The 18,180-nt window shown below is 43.3% G+C and overlaps 1 protein-coding gene across 1 annotated transcript in view; it reads left to right on the top strand.

Annotated features, from left to right (window-relative positions):
* Positions 1-15,180: 15,180 nt before the first annotated feature.
* Positions 15,181-18,180, top strand: part of EML4 (EMAP like 4) — a 163,107-nt gene continuing 160,107 nt past the window's right edge. Inside the window, exon 1 of the mRNA XM_075749153.1 lies at positions 15,181-15,668. Coding sequence (XP_075605268.1) covers positions 15,644-15,668 — 25 coding nt within the window. The 5' untranslated portion in view covers positions 15,181-15,643. The remainder of the gene's footprint in view (positions 15,669-18,180) is intronic.

Here is an 18,180-nt window from a genome sequence, read left to right as displayed (position 1 = left end):
GGCCTTCTCTATACTTCATTTTCCCTCTTAGTCAAACAATCAGTGAAGCAATTTCTTGAACTCGACACTGCATGGCTACTCAGAATCATTAAATCTCATGCCTTATTTTATAACAAAACCTCTAGTTAATCAACATCAGACTTATCTCTTTTTATTACTGTCTGGTATTTACATTGAAGATGTTGGCTAGTCTTAAAACCGAGGCGGTAGAAATGTGGTTTGCATTTAAAAAATGAACCCATGTTCACTGACACCTCTCTGCACACTTATTTCCTGATGTGAGTCCTTTGGGATGGAGACCCTTGTCAGCCAGGTTTCGGGAGGTTCATGGATATGATTAGGTGACGGTGTCCGTAGTGTGCACAAACCAACATAAAATCAGTCTTCCAGTCTTGGCACGTAAATGGAAGAAGAGCTGGCCTAGACTTTTTTCTTTAGTGTTATCTTTAGTTGTTATTTAAATTTCTTCATTCCTACTTTATACTTACATTAGCAGACTAAGCTAAAATTTTAGGGGTAGTTTTCTTCTCTGCAGTACCGTGATTTGCGTTAGCTGTTGGTGTAGAGCTACTTACGTGACCTGTCAGTAGCAGTCAATGGTTCAGAGCTGGGGGGGGCGGGAAATCAGGAAGATATTTCCCCAAATCCGTGTTTGCTTTCTAAAGGCTGGAACAGAAAGTTTGAAATGTCTTCTCTTAACATCACATTGGTGAATCTAGCTGCATTTGCTTGCTGCTGCCTACTTTTCACGCAGTACTCTCATGGCTATTTGAGTAAGAAGAGCAACAGGGCCCCTTTGGTCCCACGCAGGACGGGAATCCCTCCGTCAGATCCGGATGCGGAGCAGCAGAGCTGCTTGCTCAGAGTCCCCCAGGAGGGGCTGAGGACGGCTCAGCTCTTCACGTGCCTACCCGAGTCACCCATGCCCTCTCTTGCTGAGCGCGCTGCAAGCAATTCTAAGATCAGATCTATTCCCTGAACAGATGTATTTCTTGAAAGTAGAAATTGCGCTATGATTATTGCAGCACAGAAACACCGTGCGGCATTTTCTGCTCCTGAAAATTGCTGCAGCTCTGTGGACGTCTAATGATTTACTCACCCTTTTTTTTGGGTTTTTTTTGAGACAGACATCAACATTTCAGAAAAGACTAGAAAGCCTAATTATAGATTTTTATTGCAATAGATTGTATTAAAATACAATATATATCCTAGAATATACATTGCATTAAAATACAATAGTCAATACATTATTATATATGTTTCATATCATTATTCTTGTCATAAACTATTAATATTGTAAAATTGATGAGGAAATTAGAAGTTTTTTCTGAAGTCCTGAAAATATGAAATATGATTATAAGAGACTTTCAGGCATCAGTAAAAGCAATTTCCATATCCCCTGGTGTGAAGAAAGTTCAAAAACCTAAGCGAAATGCAAACTGAACAGACCACAAGAAAAGAAAAATACACATATTTGTTTAAGCCCTCTGTAAGCTGATTTCATTCTGCAAGTAGAAGCCTGGTAAAAGTCGATTGGACACCTGATTAAAAACAGTAAAAATTGCTAGCAAGCAAAACCTGAACTAATTCTTTGCACAAATACCCAGGCTGTTACTGAACCCGGGGCTTGAATGCCTTCCAGTCTTCTCTGGTATGGCCGAGAAATTTTAAGAGCCACATTTTCCTTTTAAACTAATATTCAAAAGCAAAAATAAAACAGGACTTCCAGAAGATAATCTGCTGGGAGCTGAATAATGCTTTTCACTGGGGTTTGCTGCAGCGAGTCAGACTGTACTCACTACTGCTGGGAATTAAAGAGGTAATTAGCAAAAAACCAGGGAGAGATGCTCAACCGGGTGAACCTGTACAGCCCCGACGCAGTCCACAAAGACTGCCAAGACAAGATGAAGACAGAGTTAAGACTTTGCTTTGTATTTTTCCTTTGATATACAAAATACACGCACACAAGATTAAAGCTACGTTTTTAGTAAAATCATATATATGGCTATAATACCTGATGCAAAATCACACTCGGCTTTAGAGGCCTGTCTCTCATCGTATACCTTACGTATGAGAAGTTAATAATTGATTTGGCTCTATATTCAAGATGAAACCATATTTCTCAGAAGCATCAGTGTATGCTGTAAAGGGACTTCAAATTTATGGGAAAAACATGCAGCGCAGAAGCATGCTGATTTTACCATAAGTGATCTGCTTCAGGAAAAAAGTTCTGCAAAGAAATATCCTCTGAACTTAATAAAAATATACAGTGCTTATTCCTAGTAAGCCTGAACTTTTTCTGGTGAGATTATCCTGTGCAATAAATTTGGCAAGAATCACCCCTTACTAAGCATCACTAACAATGTATTTTAAATGTAAGACATATATGCAAAGAGAGATTAATTTAGCAAAAGAATTCTGAATTTTGCAGCAGATTATTTTTCTTGCAGATGAGCACCCAGAATAATTTCAGTGTAAGTGGTCATCAATAACAGAAGACTTCATGAGCACTAAGCAAGAATTTATCCTTGGTTTTCATAATACTTCATGGGCACATAGTACTAATGGTAGGAAACCTAGTTCTCTTTAATCTAGTTTATGATAATAAAATTGCTGCAAGTGTGTATGTTGGTATTTTAATTATTAATAATACGAAAAAGTGTATCTGGAATACTTTTAAAATGCAAGTGTTCTTTTATTAGTGACTTCAAAGAGCTTTAAATAAATTTAATCAATTGTGGTAAATCTAGTTTACACAGTGAAAATCTAGATGGTCTGTTTTAATACTGTGTTTGATATTTCTGTGTGTCCTGCAACAGCATGAACTGATTTTGATACTCAGAATCTAAGGGAATAAATAATTAAGGATACTTCTGCTAGCAGATCAATCCACGACTTGCTGGTGCTGATTCTTCATCATTTTGCATCTGGTGTTGTCATTTAGAGATGTGCAGAGTCAGTGCAAAACATTACAAAATGAAAATCACATTGTTCCAAATCCCTTTATGGAGGTGCACAAAATATAGGGCAGGAAACTGGAAAGTCACTCCCAGTGACTTGTGGATCTCCTACTGATACTGGGCTGGATTCTAGTTTTATTCAAGTAAATTCTTCAGATCTGATCCTTTTTACCGTTAACTCACAGTCAAAGATGAGATTTATGGACCTGAACTCATGAGTTCAACTGCGTACAGCGTGGTTGCTTTGAAGAAGAGGTAACCAGCAGTAAACAGAGGCAGACTCTCAATTAGTCTCCCTGGGTTTTTTTTTTTTTAGGCATTTGCTAGAATTCATAGAGCAAGACTCTGCTCTGTGCATTTTGCTGGACAGAAAATGCAAACTTAAGGCAGCTGGTTCTAATCCTCTGATAATTCAATCTACATGCATCCCTAGCTTTAACATGAACGAAGCCATCTGTAAAATGTTAGTTACATTAGAAGACACAAATCCAGTTTTTGACCAGACCTGAGTCAATCAATACGACTTACTTTGATCTTTGTATTTTCTGGAATAATGGCAAGAAACCAAACAAAAGTCACCACAAAATCAATTCAAGCCATCATGCAGTCTTAAAACTACTAGGCGCTCTTTCTGATGAGGGGCTTCGTTGCTGCTAGACTTTCTCTGCTCGCCACATGCATTCCAGTGGTGATTCAAATTCTTCTGCCGAGATGAACTTGGAGGATAAACTGCACTTGCAATCACATCGTAAGCAGTAGGAATATTGAAAAGGAAACATGAATTTTCTCTTAAAAGGCATGTATGGCCTTGCTTGCCTTTTTTTTTAGATGAAATCCAGACCAAATTTCTTTAAGTAACCAATATAGACAATTTCTTTAAGTAACCAGTATAGACACTACAGGAACTTAACACAGGAAGAATGCTGAGAAAAAAATAAACCAGCCAATTCCAAGTACACCAAAAGTGTTTTATTCATATTGTACGGTCACATTACATTCAAACTGCGCTTATTCCATACTCTCACAATCCAGCTATAATGTGGTTTCGGCAACATTTACAGATAACAGTTTGTATTTTTTTAAGAAGTTTCTTTATTGAAAGGAAATGACTTCTGATGACAAACACCAGGTTTTAGAGAAAGTCCCTTTATGCATCATGTAGTTTTTCTCCGTTTGCGAGATGCATATTCTTGAGTCAGTATTTCCACTATCCTACATTTATTTAAGTGATTGTTGAGTAGGAGTGGGCATAAAGCACTGCTGCTGGAGTAGGAGAGTGGTTTGATGCTGCTTGGTACAACTGTCCATGCGATGGACAGAAGAGCAGAGTGAGAAGCTGGAACCTGCCCACCAACTCCTCTCTGGATCCTGGGGAAAGACAGCAGCACTTCGTATGCCCTCGACTCATCGCTTTGGCTACATACAAAAATGATTCAAGTGTAGCTCTTGGTGCCTGAAGTATCCAGCATGTTTTCAGCAGTATTCCTCCTACCAACCTAAACCCATAAGGCACGGAAAACAAGAGAAAGATGACTACCTTGACTCCAGGTCTGCTATGAAAGGCTGCTCCATTCCTCCCATTACCAGGCAAAATTAAGAAGTTCTCCTCCATGTTTTCTTTTTCCAGTTGCTGCAGTCTTGTAATTTGCTTGCTATTTTATTCATGTTTATTAGCTTTAATCTAATTTTTTTTTTGCACTCCTCAAGACCAGTCACTCTTTTCTACTGATGTGGAACCAGCTAGAATAATTTAAAAGCCATTCCAAATGCCTGTCATCACAACCAAACTTTTACTGTTTCATTTACCTGAAACTCTTATAGTCTAAGTAGTGACACTTTCATTCGGACTGCTAACTAAGGTCTACTAGTGCCTGATGGTGCTTTTTGCCTTTTCCATTTAGCTGTTATCTTTACCATCTCCTCACAAACCAGAGGACTGGTTGTTCATCCTCTTCTTCCATGTTGGTAAAAGATTTGGGCAGACTCCATCCTTTCGTTCACTCTGCTGGTGCAGTGCGCCACGGCAGAATGGGTGGAAATGGTCTTACGCAGGATTCTGGTCAGTACCGATAACCCCTCTGGTACTCCCAGCTCTGAAGGATGCTGGAAGGCTGACGTAGGTAGGGAGGCATATGACAAAAACCCATTCAGTGCAGACTTCCTGGGCTTCAGAACATTACCTTCAACACAAAATGTAGCAGCAATCATACTGAAGAGGGTTAGATCAATTGCCCCTTTCCTATGCCGCCACCTGTCCTCTCCCAGCAAGATTCTGGTTTGACCGTCTTTGTGGAAAGAATGTTTAAATCAGATTTTGATCTCCATAAATTGTAACAGCTGGAACTGCAAAATATAAACCAGCTCACAATGGCTTTCCATGTGAAAAAATGCTGGAGACGTCTCTGAGTCTTTCAATTTGGCAGAGAAAAATAGTATGTATAGCCAATATAGTCTGTCTGGTGCATGTTTTATTCAGAAAGAAAATGTCATTCATTATCATGCATATTTCATCCAAAGCATGCAGAGCTACAGAAAGAGAGAGGAAAACTTTAAAAGGCTTACGTGGGAACAGGAAGAGCACTGTAACTTTGAAGTCACTAGGCGACTGTAAGAAACTTTCTTGTTTAAATCTGAAACAAAGAACCTTCAGAAAATCACTATCAGTTGTGAACTGGGATGAGTACAGGCAGTCAACCTGGCAGTGCTGTTTGAGCCAAAAAACCTCTTATATCCCACGGTAGAAAAGAACATGGTGAAAGAATCAGCAGGGTAAAGGAAAAAAAAATTAGAAATATATGGCTCTGAAGAGGGCTGGGTTGCCTGATCTGAAATGTGGTAAAGGAATCTACAGAGCATAAGACATCTGCGTAGCCAGGATATAATGTACAGGAAGAGTAAGAAAAAACTTCACACAAGCATATGTGTCAAAACAATGGAATTGGGGAACTTGCTCAAAAAAACCCCAAAAAACTATTCATAATGTCACAGGAATGGTTAACTTGAGGCATTTTTGTTAAATTTGACTCTCTACTCTCCCCATGCTCTTGCTTTCCTCAGCTATGAAGCCCTAAGGGAAACTTGTTCTTCTCACAGTTCAAGCTTTATTTCCTTAAAACATATTATAGCTCTGCAGAGATGGAGCTGCAGAACGTAAAGTCAATGCCCTGAACTACCTGTGGAAATCTCACCTCCAGTGGCTGCTGTTTAAAGGATGAATTCATAAGCACGTGGATATTCAATGAAACTTTGTCTTTAATGCCCATCTCACAAGTTCAGCAACAGCAGTTTTTCGATGACATTTTTCTTTCTCCTTTGAAAAGCATTGCCTTTGCCCGTGACTCCATTTATTTATCACATGATGCTCAGGCAGAAATTTTCTCATTTCTTGTCTCCAGTCTAATACATTCTCTGCATCCAGCAGTAAACGCTGGGAGTCGTGGCCCTGACACATGAAGGATTTTGCCTGAGAAGCATGTTTTAGAAGGAGAAATGTTCCTTATTCACCAATATTATATTTTAAAAAAAAAAAAATCAAGTTGATCTGGGCAGTCACCTTTGCCTTCAGCACGATTTCTCAAGCAATATAAACTGCATAAAAGGACAGAGGACACTTCGGTGCCAGGCCAGAGAGACTGGCGCCACAAAATACCTTTCCAGGATGAAGATCACAGGTATTGAGATCACATGCCTAAAAGAAAAGGTAATTTTCAACTTTCTTATATTTTCATGACCAACTAGAAGAGATGTTAGCCAAGAAATGATTCAAAGCCTACCCACCGAAGCGAGGAAGGCAAACCCCAGGTTTGGTTGCACACCATCTCTCTTGCTGCCATCTGCTGTTTCTGTGTGGAAGCATGGAAGATTTCAAATACGATACCATGATTTCCCCCTCTACCTACTGCATTAACCCTACCTACAATTTGGCAAAATTTCATGCACCACGTAGGGAGGTATCATTCACGCCAATTCGTTCACTCCGTGGTTCCAAAAACCGGCAAGGACAGCTGTTTCACTTGCAGAGTTACTGACAGTAGCTGCTGTTACTGCAGATGCCGGACTCAGGTTGGCTTTGCTCGTAAGCACCGGGAAGTGAAGCGACGCGAGGCAAGGCTGACGCTAGCTGCGCACCTGAAACGCTCTGCAGAAGCTGCTCTGTTCGTCCTTCGGGAGCAGAAGGGCACCGGGGATGCGCTATCAGGCGCTGCTCACAACTGAGGGGCTGCCAAAGTTGTTGTGCCGGTTATTCTGATCTGACAAGAAACTCTTCACGGATGCTGCATGAAAATTGTGCCTGTGTTTAATAAGAAGAGTGTATGCCAGAAAGCTTTTGGAAGTCATTTTTTATGTGTCTTTGGGAAGTGTCTAGTAAATTTTGCTCATTATCTTTAAAAGGAAAACCTGAAGTAGTTCGTGATGCTATTATTGAACGACTTGCTTTCTCCGAGATATGGGCCATCCTGTGACAGAGGCTGCTCAATCCGGTGACATTTTTCTCTTGACATGAGGGGGAATTGGTATTGTGTAGGATCAGACCACGTTATTGCAATTTTTAAATGCAATCATATAAGCAAAGTTAAAGGGAAAGCTTTCATTTTCCCAATTCTTTATTTAAGCACTATAAAATACTAATTTGATCTGGAAAATTTTACTTTACTTTTGCTGCCTATTTCGGGGAGGGTTTTTTGACATGAATTCCCATTTGGGGCAAAGGGAAAGGTTGGCCACTTCTGCTGAAAAGCAAAGAAAGCAGATTAACAGGGGAAATAATGTATTCATTCTGAGGTATTATATACTTTCTATGAGTAAATTTTAATTGGACAACTTGCATAAATGGAATGTAAATGTGTCTACAGCACAGCATGGGTCTGGTGCTTTAAAAGTCAAAGTTCAACTCCTGATGTCATTAATCAGGAACTATAATTTGTAAATGTAGGGTAGGTAATGGAAATTAAAACAAATGTGCTTTATTAACTAATTCTTCAGGCAGAGGTAAATCTATTTGAAAATGAGTTCATTTACCCCAGCTACACACTGCATGCCTAACACAGCCTTGGTATGAATAAGTTAATAATCTACTGCCTTTGACCAGAGAAAATCTAACTCCCCTGATTACATCTGTTAGGGACTCATGTCCAGGAATCATGGTGCAAGGCAGGTTTGAAGCTTCGAGTCTTTGGTCCGAAGAAAGATCAACTATCGGCCCCATCATACTCTCTGCCTAAATGAATTTGCAGGCCCTCTGAGAGCAGGAGATACTAAGCTGAGACATATGTTTTGATGAACATTAAGAAACCAAGATTAGATTTTTTTATTTGCTTGACTGATAGTGGAGGTCCTGATATTATTCATTCAGCAAAGATGCAATCAGATATCTTATTAGACTTTGCAAGTGATACACCGGTTCTGTATGACCCATCCTGCAAACGCAGTAACGGTCTGTGTCCAAGAGCCTGGCAGAAGCCTCCGTCCTAGATCTACGTTTCCTCATGGAGAAGCAAAGTAAACGTCTGTTACTGCAGACATGGAAGATATCAATGCCTAAAAGCTTGGTCGTGCACTGCTGCTATACAGAGAGCAGGCTTGCCCTTCATTTAAATTATCTCTATATAGATATTATTGCAGGATTAATATTTTTAATGGGAACAGAGTTTCTTTCCACTTTATTTCAGTTTAGCCTATGCTGACCTGGTTTTGGTCTTCATTCTCCAGCCTATGGTCTTCCATTAACATCCGTGTTGGTGTTCTCACTCTGTAAAACGGAGGATGATAACTGTGCTGCTGACTGAATTTGGGTGCTAACGTTATCCTTTCTAAAAGAAAACATTGCACACCTGCCCTGCTAGCTAATAACCAGCCAATGGGATGGTTGTCACAGCTTAAAAATGTAGAAATGGAAATGGGAAAGAATCCCAAACTCCCAGAGGGGAAAAGGCCAAACATAAGAGAGAAATTTACTGTTGAGTATGAAAGACAATAAAAGATTCCTTAAACCAGGCAAAACAACAGGACAAAAGAAAAACAAAACCTCCTAAACCACGTCTGTTCATTTTTATTGTGGGGTCGGCTGCAGACTGCCAGCCTGTTTTAAAATCAACACTTCACAGTAAGAAACTATACAGTAATGTATCACTTCTCTGCAGGCACTTCCTTCTCCTGACAAACGGAGTAATAGCTTAAACAGAACCGCACAGGGGGGTGAGCAACATTGATGAAGAAGGATCTATAGCAGTGTATTTATTTACAGATACATACACACACACACACACGCAGGCTATTCCGTGGATCGGCTTCTCATTGTGGATAATGACCTGTATAAAATGCAAAGCTGCGGGAGATGTTTTAACAGTCAGGGGAAAAAATATAAATTCCACATGTAATGCTAATTTATTCTGTCCCCGAGGGGGATCTCCGTAAGCTCGTCAGTCTAAAAATGAGCTCCTCTTCCAGCAATTTTAACACTTACTAGTTAGCACTCCTAGTTAACATTGCGAACTTGTTTGCTTTACCTTTTCCTACTTTTTCTAAGTAGGGAGAACAGAAAAGAGATCGCTCCAAAGTTCAGCATAGTGCTCCTGAGTACAAGCTGAAGCACATTTTTTTCCTGAGGCAGAGAATAAACTGCACCCTAATGTAAATGGCTGATACAAAGCCAATGCACCAATTTATGCTTCAGCTAAATCCTTAACTTAGCACTTATGTAAGACATTAGACTTTTATAGGGCTTGGACCAAGGTACGAATTTCATGAGGAGCTCACTAATTTGAGAAAACAACTGAGTGTGCTCTTTGGTACGACAAACCAGACCACTTATCCATTGGGGAGAGATGAAGGAAGATAAGATTCTAGTTTTCCAGCTTTGTGAAATGTTTTTCAGATTTCCTCATTTAATAGAAGCTCAATATCAACAAAGTTTCAGAATAAAATTTTTAACCTGCTCTCTAGTTAAAATGCTCAGCCTTTCCCCTCATGTGAAAAGAAACAATAATATTGTGCGCACAGAATTTCAACTATCTCTGCTTGAATTCTGCCAGTTTTCAAATGCTTAGGAATCACGCCGAATCTGCTCATTCCCCACCAGGGCTGGTGAACGAATTAGCACTAGAGCTCTGCTATTTTTCTCTTACTTGGTAGTCACATTTCTAGGAGACTGCCATTTTCCAAATACATTAATGCAATGATGTGAAATTTAGCTTAAGCTAACAGGGTTCTACACTTGAACCAAAATGTGCATATAATGAGGACCCCAGGAAATTATGCAGTTCTTGCCAAAGTTTCGTTAATGGCCTGGAATTGTAATTTTGGGATAATCAATATCAAGCAGCAAGCTGTAAGCTTGATTTTTCAGGAAGTGAGTGCTCAGCACTTCCTCAAAATAAAACCATCTCGAGTCTCCATTATGGAAGTCCTCATAAATCATTAGTATTTTTAAAATAGACACTTTTTTTCCTGACTGTCAGTAAGTTATATTTATCATATTAAATGAAGACATTTCTGAACATTTGGGAATGACTTTGCAAACTGTGATCAAAATCTATTTGCAATAAACTGGAAAACTAAACAAGCAGAAGTTAATTAAAGATCAACTATATATAGCTGCAAAAGTCAACCCTGACTCTTTATGAGGTTTATTTCATGTTAATCAACAATGAAGTTGTAGCATTATAGAAATAAGACTACGATCCATCCTACTACCAAAAAGTCCACCCAACCAGTTTAGCCATTTGAATCCTTCCGGCAAACTTTGATATTTTTGTTTTGGAGACAATTTCTGTTCCTACTTTATACGACAATGGTGGAAGACCAGGACACACTTAGGTATGCCTTAACCTCAGACCTTTAGGAATAATTTACGAAACCTGAGAGCAGCAGGTACACAGCAACATCAAGAAGAGTGGCTTCTAACACGTATTATACAGTAGCAGCTAAGTGTTTTTATCAAAATTTATCAAAATAAGGATAGACACAGCAGTGAACAAATTCAGCCCCGTTTTAAAAACCCTATGTCATGTTTTAGTTAAACACATAATTAAAAGCTTTAATCGAAGCTGTCTAGTTCTCCTCAAGTCCCTGGCAAGACTCCTAGTGCCTTCCAGCCCATTCAGCATTGCAGGTGCTGATTCATGCCCTTGGGTAATTTAGAGGAACCGATCCTTTGGCTGCTTCTGTGGAGCGGCAAAATCCCAGCCCAGAAGAAAAACTCCAGAGACTCTGTGTTGGAGGTAAGAGAAGTACCCTCTATAAATCAGGAAGAAGTAATTTAATCTTCCTCTAGGTCAGGCATCAAATTTTTTCCCTTACATCAGTGACCCCTGGGAACTTCTAATAACTCGAGCCTCGCTTGGGAGAATTAACAATATCCCATGCCTCATGGCAAACCAATAAAGTTGTTCCTCTTCAAAACAAAGCACCATAAAGAACCTCACATATCTGCAAAGGAACAAACACCATTCAAGCAAGCACCACCGTGGCATGGGGAGTGATCCCACACTGATGAGACCACCAGCTGTGGGGCTCAGCTGGTTACAAATAGCAGCAGCACCCCTTCCCCCCTCCCAGGTCTGCAGGTGGGAGCAGGGCAGAGGCAGGACCGGACCTGCGGGGCTTGGGGTCCCTGGCTGCTCCTCACCAGGCATCCAGGCTCTCGCCACTCACCATGAAGAGGTGCATTGGAAACACTGCAGGACGGAGAAGATTTCCTTCAGATGTTTCTACTTTGGTCCAGGAAACTAGACACCATTGTAAGTAACAGGAGATGAGTACCGTGGGGAGCAGATTCCTCTTTCTAAGGGGTAAGATGAAGTGGCTCATAGGTTCAGACTCCCAACTTCATGTACAAGAATCTCAGCAATTTCATTTTCAGTTGTTAATCATTTTTATGTTTCCTCAGTGGAAAAATGCTTAAATATAATCTATATTCAAGCCACTAAAAAGTTATAAACAATTCCCAGGCTGAATGTTGCCAAACTATGTAAATTTATAAAACAAACAAAACAAAGGTATTCTTACAATAAGTACTGTTGAAAAACCTGTAGTCCAAGGAAAATGTGCCAGAGAAATGAAACAATGGGGGAAAACCAGCCTATTTCCTTCAAGGGTGAGGTAAAAAAATCTCTGGAATGTGTGTAGCTTCCACTATGTATTTCAGGGTGACTTCTTTCTGTGGTTCATATTTTCTGTAACTTCCCTCTGGTAAGAAGGAGACTCCATGGGTACATCAAGCCCCTCAGCTGGGGTACATCAAGCCCCTCAGCTGGGGTACATCAGCGTTGGCTGGTGAAGTCCGTAACACCATGCTGATTTACCGCAGCGGAGGCACCGGCTCGTTGCTCGCCAGCTTCTCCGAGCAGCGTGGTGCAGGCTTCGCCCTGCCCCAGCACCCGTCCAGCCGCCTCCTGCATCAGTGGGACTTGCAAAGGGTCAGGCTGCACCTCGGAGGGAGGGAAGGCTGCAGACACGAATTTAGATTTCCTAAACTGTCAATCTGTCAAACGGATGTAGAATTCCTGCCCTGTTGTATCACAGTTGTCTATTTCCCATCTCTCTGTGTAATAAAGCACTGGATGTTTAGCTGGTTTGAAAGTTGAGGCGAGATATTCTAAGTTTACTCCAGCCCTGAATAATGTAATCTTTCTTTAGCATCAAAATGTAAACTAAAAGGAGACAATCACTGAGCTTGTTAAAACTTTGTAACAACTTTGGTTCGTGTTTTTGAATCATTGTCAACTAAGAAACAGAAGTTAAACTCCTTAAAGCACAATACAACTCTTCCTTCCCCCAAGTTAAGCACTAGGTGCTATACTAGAGGTAAGAAATCACCCTGTCCTTAGGGTTTGCACTTGGAACAGTCATACTGTTCATCAGTCTACAGGCTAGATTAAGTAATTTGCCAGTACCTGTCTGAAACCTACATAAATGAAAATATTTTTTGCTTTTAATTGTAAGTTATTCTGCTCAGCAGCCAAGTAAAATTGGTAAAGATGATATACATGTAAAAATATGTATTTACAGCAGGGTTTTTTGCTAAAACTCTGTGTATTGTCTGTACCACAATTATATCTGTTGTGTACGCCACAAACACAGCCAATAAATAAATTAACACTCCAACCAAAACACCACCTAAATTCAGGTAGCATTCAGAACTTGGCTTAGACCGAAGAAGCTAACATATGCATTTAAAAGCCAGTTTGCCCTGTTTTAAGTTCTGCTTGGTGTTTGCTCTTTAGAAATTCCCAGTTAACAAGTCACACAGAGGTAAACTTCCTTGCTTTTTAAATTCTTTAGTTTTGTTCAGTTCCTTAACTCTGCAGTGATACAGCTTTATTTTTAAAATGTTAGAACTGAAGTTTGGGGTTTCAACAGTACTTGAGTACTATACTGCTCCGGGGTTTAAGGTAAGATTACGGAGAACTAGCTATCTTTGCAGCTCTAACTTTTTTATGTACTTTGGTGCACAACTGAGATCATCAAAGGTATTCGTTGATGCTCCAAACCAATTTCAGTAGGAATTAAACATCTAGATAAGGATCCATGCTGTTTTTCTTCACCTCTGTGCCTCTGTTTCCAGTTTATAAAACAGAGGCAACACTTCTTTATTTACAAACCTAAGGATGTTTGCACCAACTCCCTCACTGGTCCGTCTGAAGGATGGTCCTGCCGAACGATGAAGGCGGCAGCTGGCCGTGCTGCTTTGGGTTGGTTTTGTTTAACAAAACAGCGTACTGAGGCACACAAGATTTGCCTGAAGAATTTACATAAGGCTCTGCCTCAGAGGGAAGGGGCCCTTTCCTGGAGGAAGCTGTCCACAGGCATTTGGATTCCCTGGATGCTTTTCCTAGCTAGAGGAGATTTCTCTCTACTCCCAATGCTTTAAACATGTTGAAAAACTGGCCTGAGGCAGGTAATAAATGGGGGTGGGGAGATGGGACTGGAGCTGTAGTGCCTTGTTCTTCTTGCTTTTGTTTGTAAAATGAAGCATTTTAAAGGGAATTTTCACTGGACTGAGCTGACCGTGGCGCTCTTTTGCCGTAGCTAAAAGACAGTGGAAGTAGGCTCAACAGAGCCATTCTACAGCACCAGGCCACTTGAGCTGGCAGGAGGTCTAATACCTGCTAGTAATTAAGACCAAAACTTAGTGACTAATGATGTCCCATCTCTTTGACAAGACTGCAGGATGTATAAAGACAGATTCTTTGTTTATGTAGTTTGCAGGCTGCCGCACTCAAATTCATTGGTACGGCAGCTGTTCAGTAAAATTTCCTGGGAAAGGTGGTGGAGATTAGGTTCTGATGAAAAATTTTGAGGTGTTTTCCTCTAATGTGAGCAAGCATAAACCTCTTTGGTTTATTTTATAGTGCAGATCAGTGAGATAACACTTCTGCTTAAGTAGATGGAAGGTGCTGGGGAAACGTGCAGTGCTACCATCAGGTCTGCGCTGGTCTCCAGCACTCCGTTTCTCCCCAGTCCTGTTCAACAACAGCCACAGACTGTCCTTAGAGGACATGGCTGCAAATGCCAGGGATGTGCTCAGGAGGCAGTTATCCGTGTGTCTGCACGACTGCAGCACTAGCACTTGAGTGCATTAAAGGAAAATACTTATATGTAGCAAAACAGGATGCTGCAATGGGTACGTAGCTTTTCCTGACCAAGGAGAAAGCAATGTATCACACAACTTGATGATGTTGCTTAACATAGGAAACACTCTTGGCTAAGAGATTAGATGGCAGGCAGCATGGCTGACTTGAATTTCTGGTTCTACTTTCTCTTCCCCCTCGTCATCAAGCACACGGTTGATACAGGAGAGAAACGGGAGTGTTGCTGGCTGGAAGTGGAGGGAGAGATGGCTTATATGCAGCCAGAAGAAACAAAAGGTTACAGAAGTGACAGTTTCTCTGGCTTAATATCCAGTAAGGAAAAACTTCTGCAACCTAGTTTGAACGAAAGTTTTTAGATTAATCTAAGAGAATCCTCCGTTTTGATTGCTGGGATCGTTACATTAAATCGCCCAATTAACCCTTCCACAAACCGCCCGACAGTATAAACTTCTGAACGTAAATCGAGATGTTACTCCTAAAGGGCTTATCGCGGAGGTGCGCTGGCAAAGCCGGGTGCCCCCGGCCGAAAGCTGCGGTCCGCAGCCCGTCATCTCCTTCGCCCTCCCCCGGGAGGCCCTTTACAACCAGCTCCCAGCGCAGCACCGGGCGAGCGGCAGCGGCCGGAGCTCTCGCAGCGGCGGGGCGCGGGAGCCGCAGGCGGCCCAGAGCTGCCCGCCGGCGAGGGCCGGAGCCGGGGCCAGCCCGCCCGCAGGGGGAAGCGGCGGCTGCCAGGGCGGGCGGAGTCGGAAGCACGACAGCACGGGGCCGCTGGGGCGGTGCTGGCGGCGGCGGGAGGAGCTCGGCACTAGCTGCCGTGCTGGGGTCGCGGCGCAGGGACGGAGTCGGGCAGCTCTGCCGCCGGCCCCGCAGCAGCAGCAGGAGGAGGAGGAGGAGGAAGAAGAGCTGCCGGAGCCGCCTCCTGCCGCCGCCGAGCGTGGGGAGCCGCGGGAGCCGCTGCCCCAGGCGGCTCATGAGCGCCGGGCTGCGGCGCCGCCGCCGCCTGCCGCCGCCGCTCCGCGGGTGAATGAACCTGTCCCGGCCGGCGACAGCGGCTTCGCCTCGGGCTGCGGCACCGGCCTCCCCCCCCACAAAATGGACGGTTTCGCCGGGAGTTTGGGTGAGCGGCGGCGGGAAGCGTGAGGGAGAGGGCGGGACGGGACGGGGCCAGCGTACCGGCAGCAGCCCGCCCTGCCGCGGGGGTGCGGGGCCGGGGGCGCGCACCTGCGGCCGGCGCGGCTCCCGGTGGAGGTGCCGGCCCCGCCGGCTGGGGCTGAGCCGCGCCGCGGGGGCTGCGCGGAGCCGGGCGGGCGGCGAGGACCGGCCCGGCGGGCGGGGGAGACGCGGTGCCGGGCCGGGCCGGTGCGTGCAAACACCGCCCGCGCCGCGGCGGGAGGGGAGGAGAGGGGAGAGGAGAGGGGATGCCAGCGCGAAATCTGGTCAGCTTCAAACCATCTGTTGCGAGAGCTCCGGCTGCACTTGCCTCCTTTGTTCTTCTCTCGCCGTGGGCTTGCGCTTCCTCAGAGTTAGTTGCTTGGGTTTGGGCTGTTGTGGTGGGTGGCTTTTTTATTTATTTATTTTTTTAAATATTATTAGTTAATATTTCGTCCCTCCCTTTTGCTCCGGGGGCGGGAGGGACACCCGGGCCCGGGTGTCTCAGTGAGAGCCCGGGGAGCGCCTCTGCCGCGGGTCGCCCCGCAGCCCCGGGCAGCCGCGGGACCAGCTCTGCCCGTGGCCTGGCCGCGGTGCTCGCTCCCACGCCGTCAGAGTTGGGAGCAGCGGTGGCGGTGGCCGCGGAAACGTCAGAGCCGGCGGCGGCGTCAGCGCCTTCGCGGTGGCCGCGCATCCCTCCGTGCGCCCGAGGAATCCCTCCTGGCTCCCTGAGCGTCAGGTTCCTCTGCCGGGAGCTGTGCTGCGACCGAAAATATTTACTGCTCGCTTATCCAAATATTCCCAGGAAAACTGACGGGCTGCGTTCTCTTCAGTTTTGTTAAGGCTGCGGCAAAACTGGCGTCAGTTTCTTTTAAGAAAAAAATGCTTCACCGGCCCACTTTCTGAATGGTTCACAGGACAGATTGCGTCTAGTATGAAGTCGTCCTGATCAAAAGCGTGAACTGAAAATGTATACAAATACAAGAATTACAGAGCGCGTACGTTCCCATGTATTTTCTGCAAACTGTAAGGATAACGCAGGTCCGACCGCTCGCTTTGCTCGTTACACGTGGTGCCTACCTGCCGCTCTCTTCGTACGCCTTGCGTTCGCTTTCAGGGCTGCCGCATCTATTGCTGGCGTTTTGTGATCGAACTCACTCCATCTTTCGTGGAAGAATAGATCTGTGCCTCTAAAAATTAAATTAATTTATTTTTACAGCACTTCTGTGAAATCTGCAGTAATAGCGAATAGTTCTCAATTTTCTGGAAAAATTGACTCATTTAAATACTTCTGAGTGTGATCCTAACCTTTCAGGTTTTTGAAATGTCAACTCCAGCATTTTGGGCACCTGTCCAAACCAAACTGGTGCACCATAATTAACAGTACGCTTTGGTAGTTTGGCTCTTTGCCTTGCTCAAGTAACTTCCATGGTCATTTTATATCCGTGGTCATTTTATATCTGACGATCAGAAAGTGACACATGGAGGACTTGTATGGGTTCTGTTCCCAGTTTTCAGAGGGAAGATTGTGCCTGTGGGTGACATATGCAAATGTGCCATCGTTAATATTTATGAACCTCCTTACCCAGTAGTGGGACTGATCACCATATCAAAGGGCACCGATGTTGCTTTTAACTCATGGAGTACTGGCCCTGCTGAGGTCGATACTTAGAAATAACTGTTTTGTGTTGGAAGTGGGGAAATCCCCCCCCCCCCCCCAGTTATTTTGAAATAATAAAGCACCATTTTCCTGTGCAGGGGTTGCTCGCTGAGCAGCTGCGGGGGCTGGTTGGGTGGCCCAGCACCCTGCGATGGGGCGGTGGTGGGCTCTTAAGAGCATCCCACTTGCCTTATTAAGGGAGGCTCCATCTCAACCTTTAATTTGTTTCACTGGTTGGTCAGGAAGGCACTGTGATTTTATTAGAATTTAATCAGGATTAAGCTCAGCTTAACCTTTTAAACCGTAGATGATGATATTCACTGTTGGTTGGCCTCTGATTTTGCTTTTATGGCAAGCACTGATGCACGGTGGTTTTCTGGACTTGGGCTGAGCAGAGGGCATTCCCAGAATCTTCAGCTGTGAGATTTTATGTCACTTTATTGTTTTCAGGTTCGAATCAGGCTGCTTAGGCCTCATCTGTATTTATAATCACTTGTTGGTTGCTCTAGCTGCTAATGAGCATGTAATGTTCACAAAGATGTGTGAATTGTTCTGAGATTTTTTTTTTAAACGTCTCTAATTAAAATCTAATGGCTTGAATTTAATTAGCTGTCTCCTAAATGTCTTTTAGGAAGGCCATAAATTAATGTAATTTAGAACGAAATGTAAAAATTAATTAAAATTATTGTTGGCAAAACCATGCTAACTATGTATGTGTGTGCTCAACCCGTCAAGCGAGCTTATTAGAGAGCAAGTTGTCCTTTTAATGCCTCCTGTCATTGTCTGCAAGGCAAAATGTTATTACAGATTGTGCCCTCCA

Source organism: Balearica regulorum, chromosome 3 (assembly GCF_011004875.1).
Source record: "Balearica regulorum gibbericeps isolate bBalReg1 chromosome 3, bBalReg1.pri, whole genome shotgun sequence".
In the NCBI taxonomy this organism is placed as follows: domain Eukaryota; kingdom Metazoa; phylum Chordata; class Aves; order Gruiformes; family Gruidae; genus Balearica; species Balearica regulorum.
The sequence above is the reverse complement of the archived record's forward strand: the minus strand, read 5'-3'. Positions and strand labels throughout refer to the sequence as shown.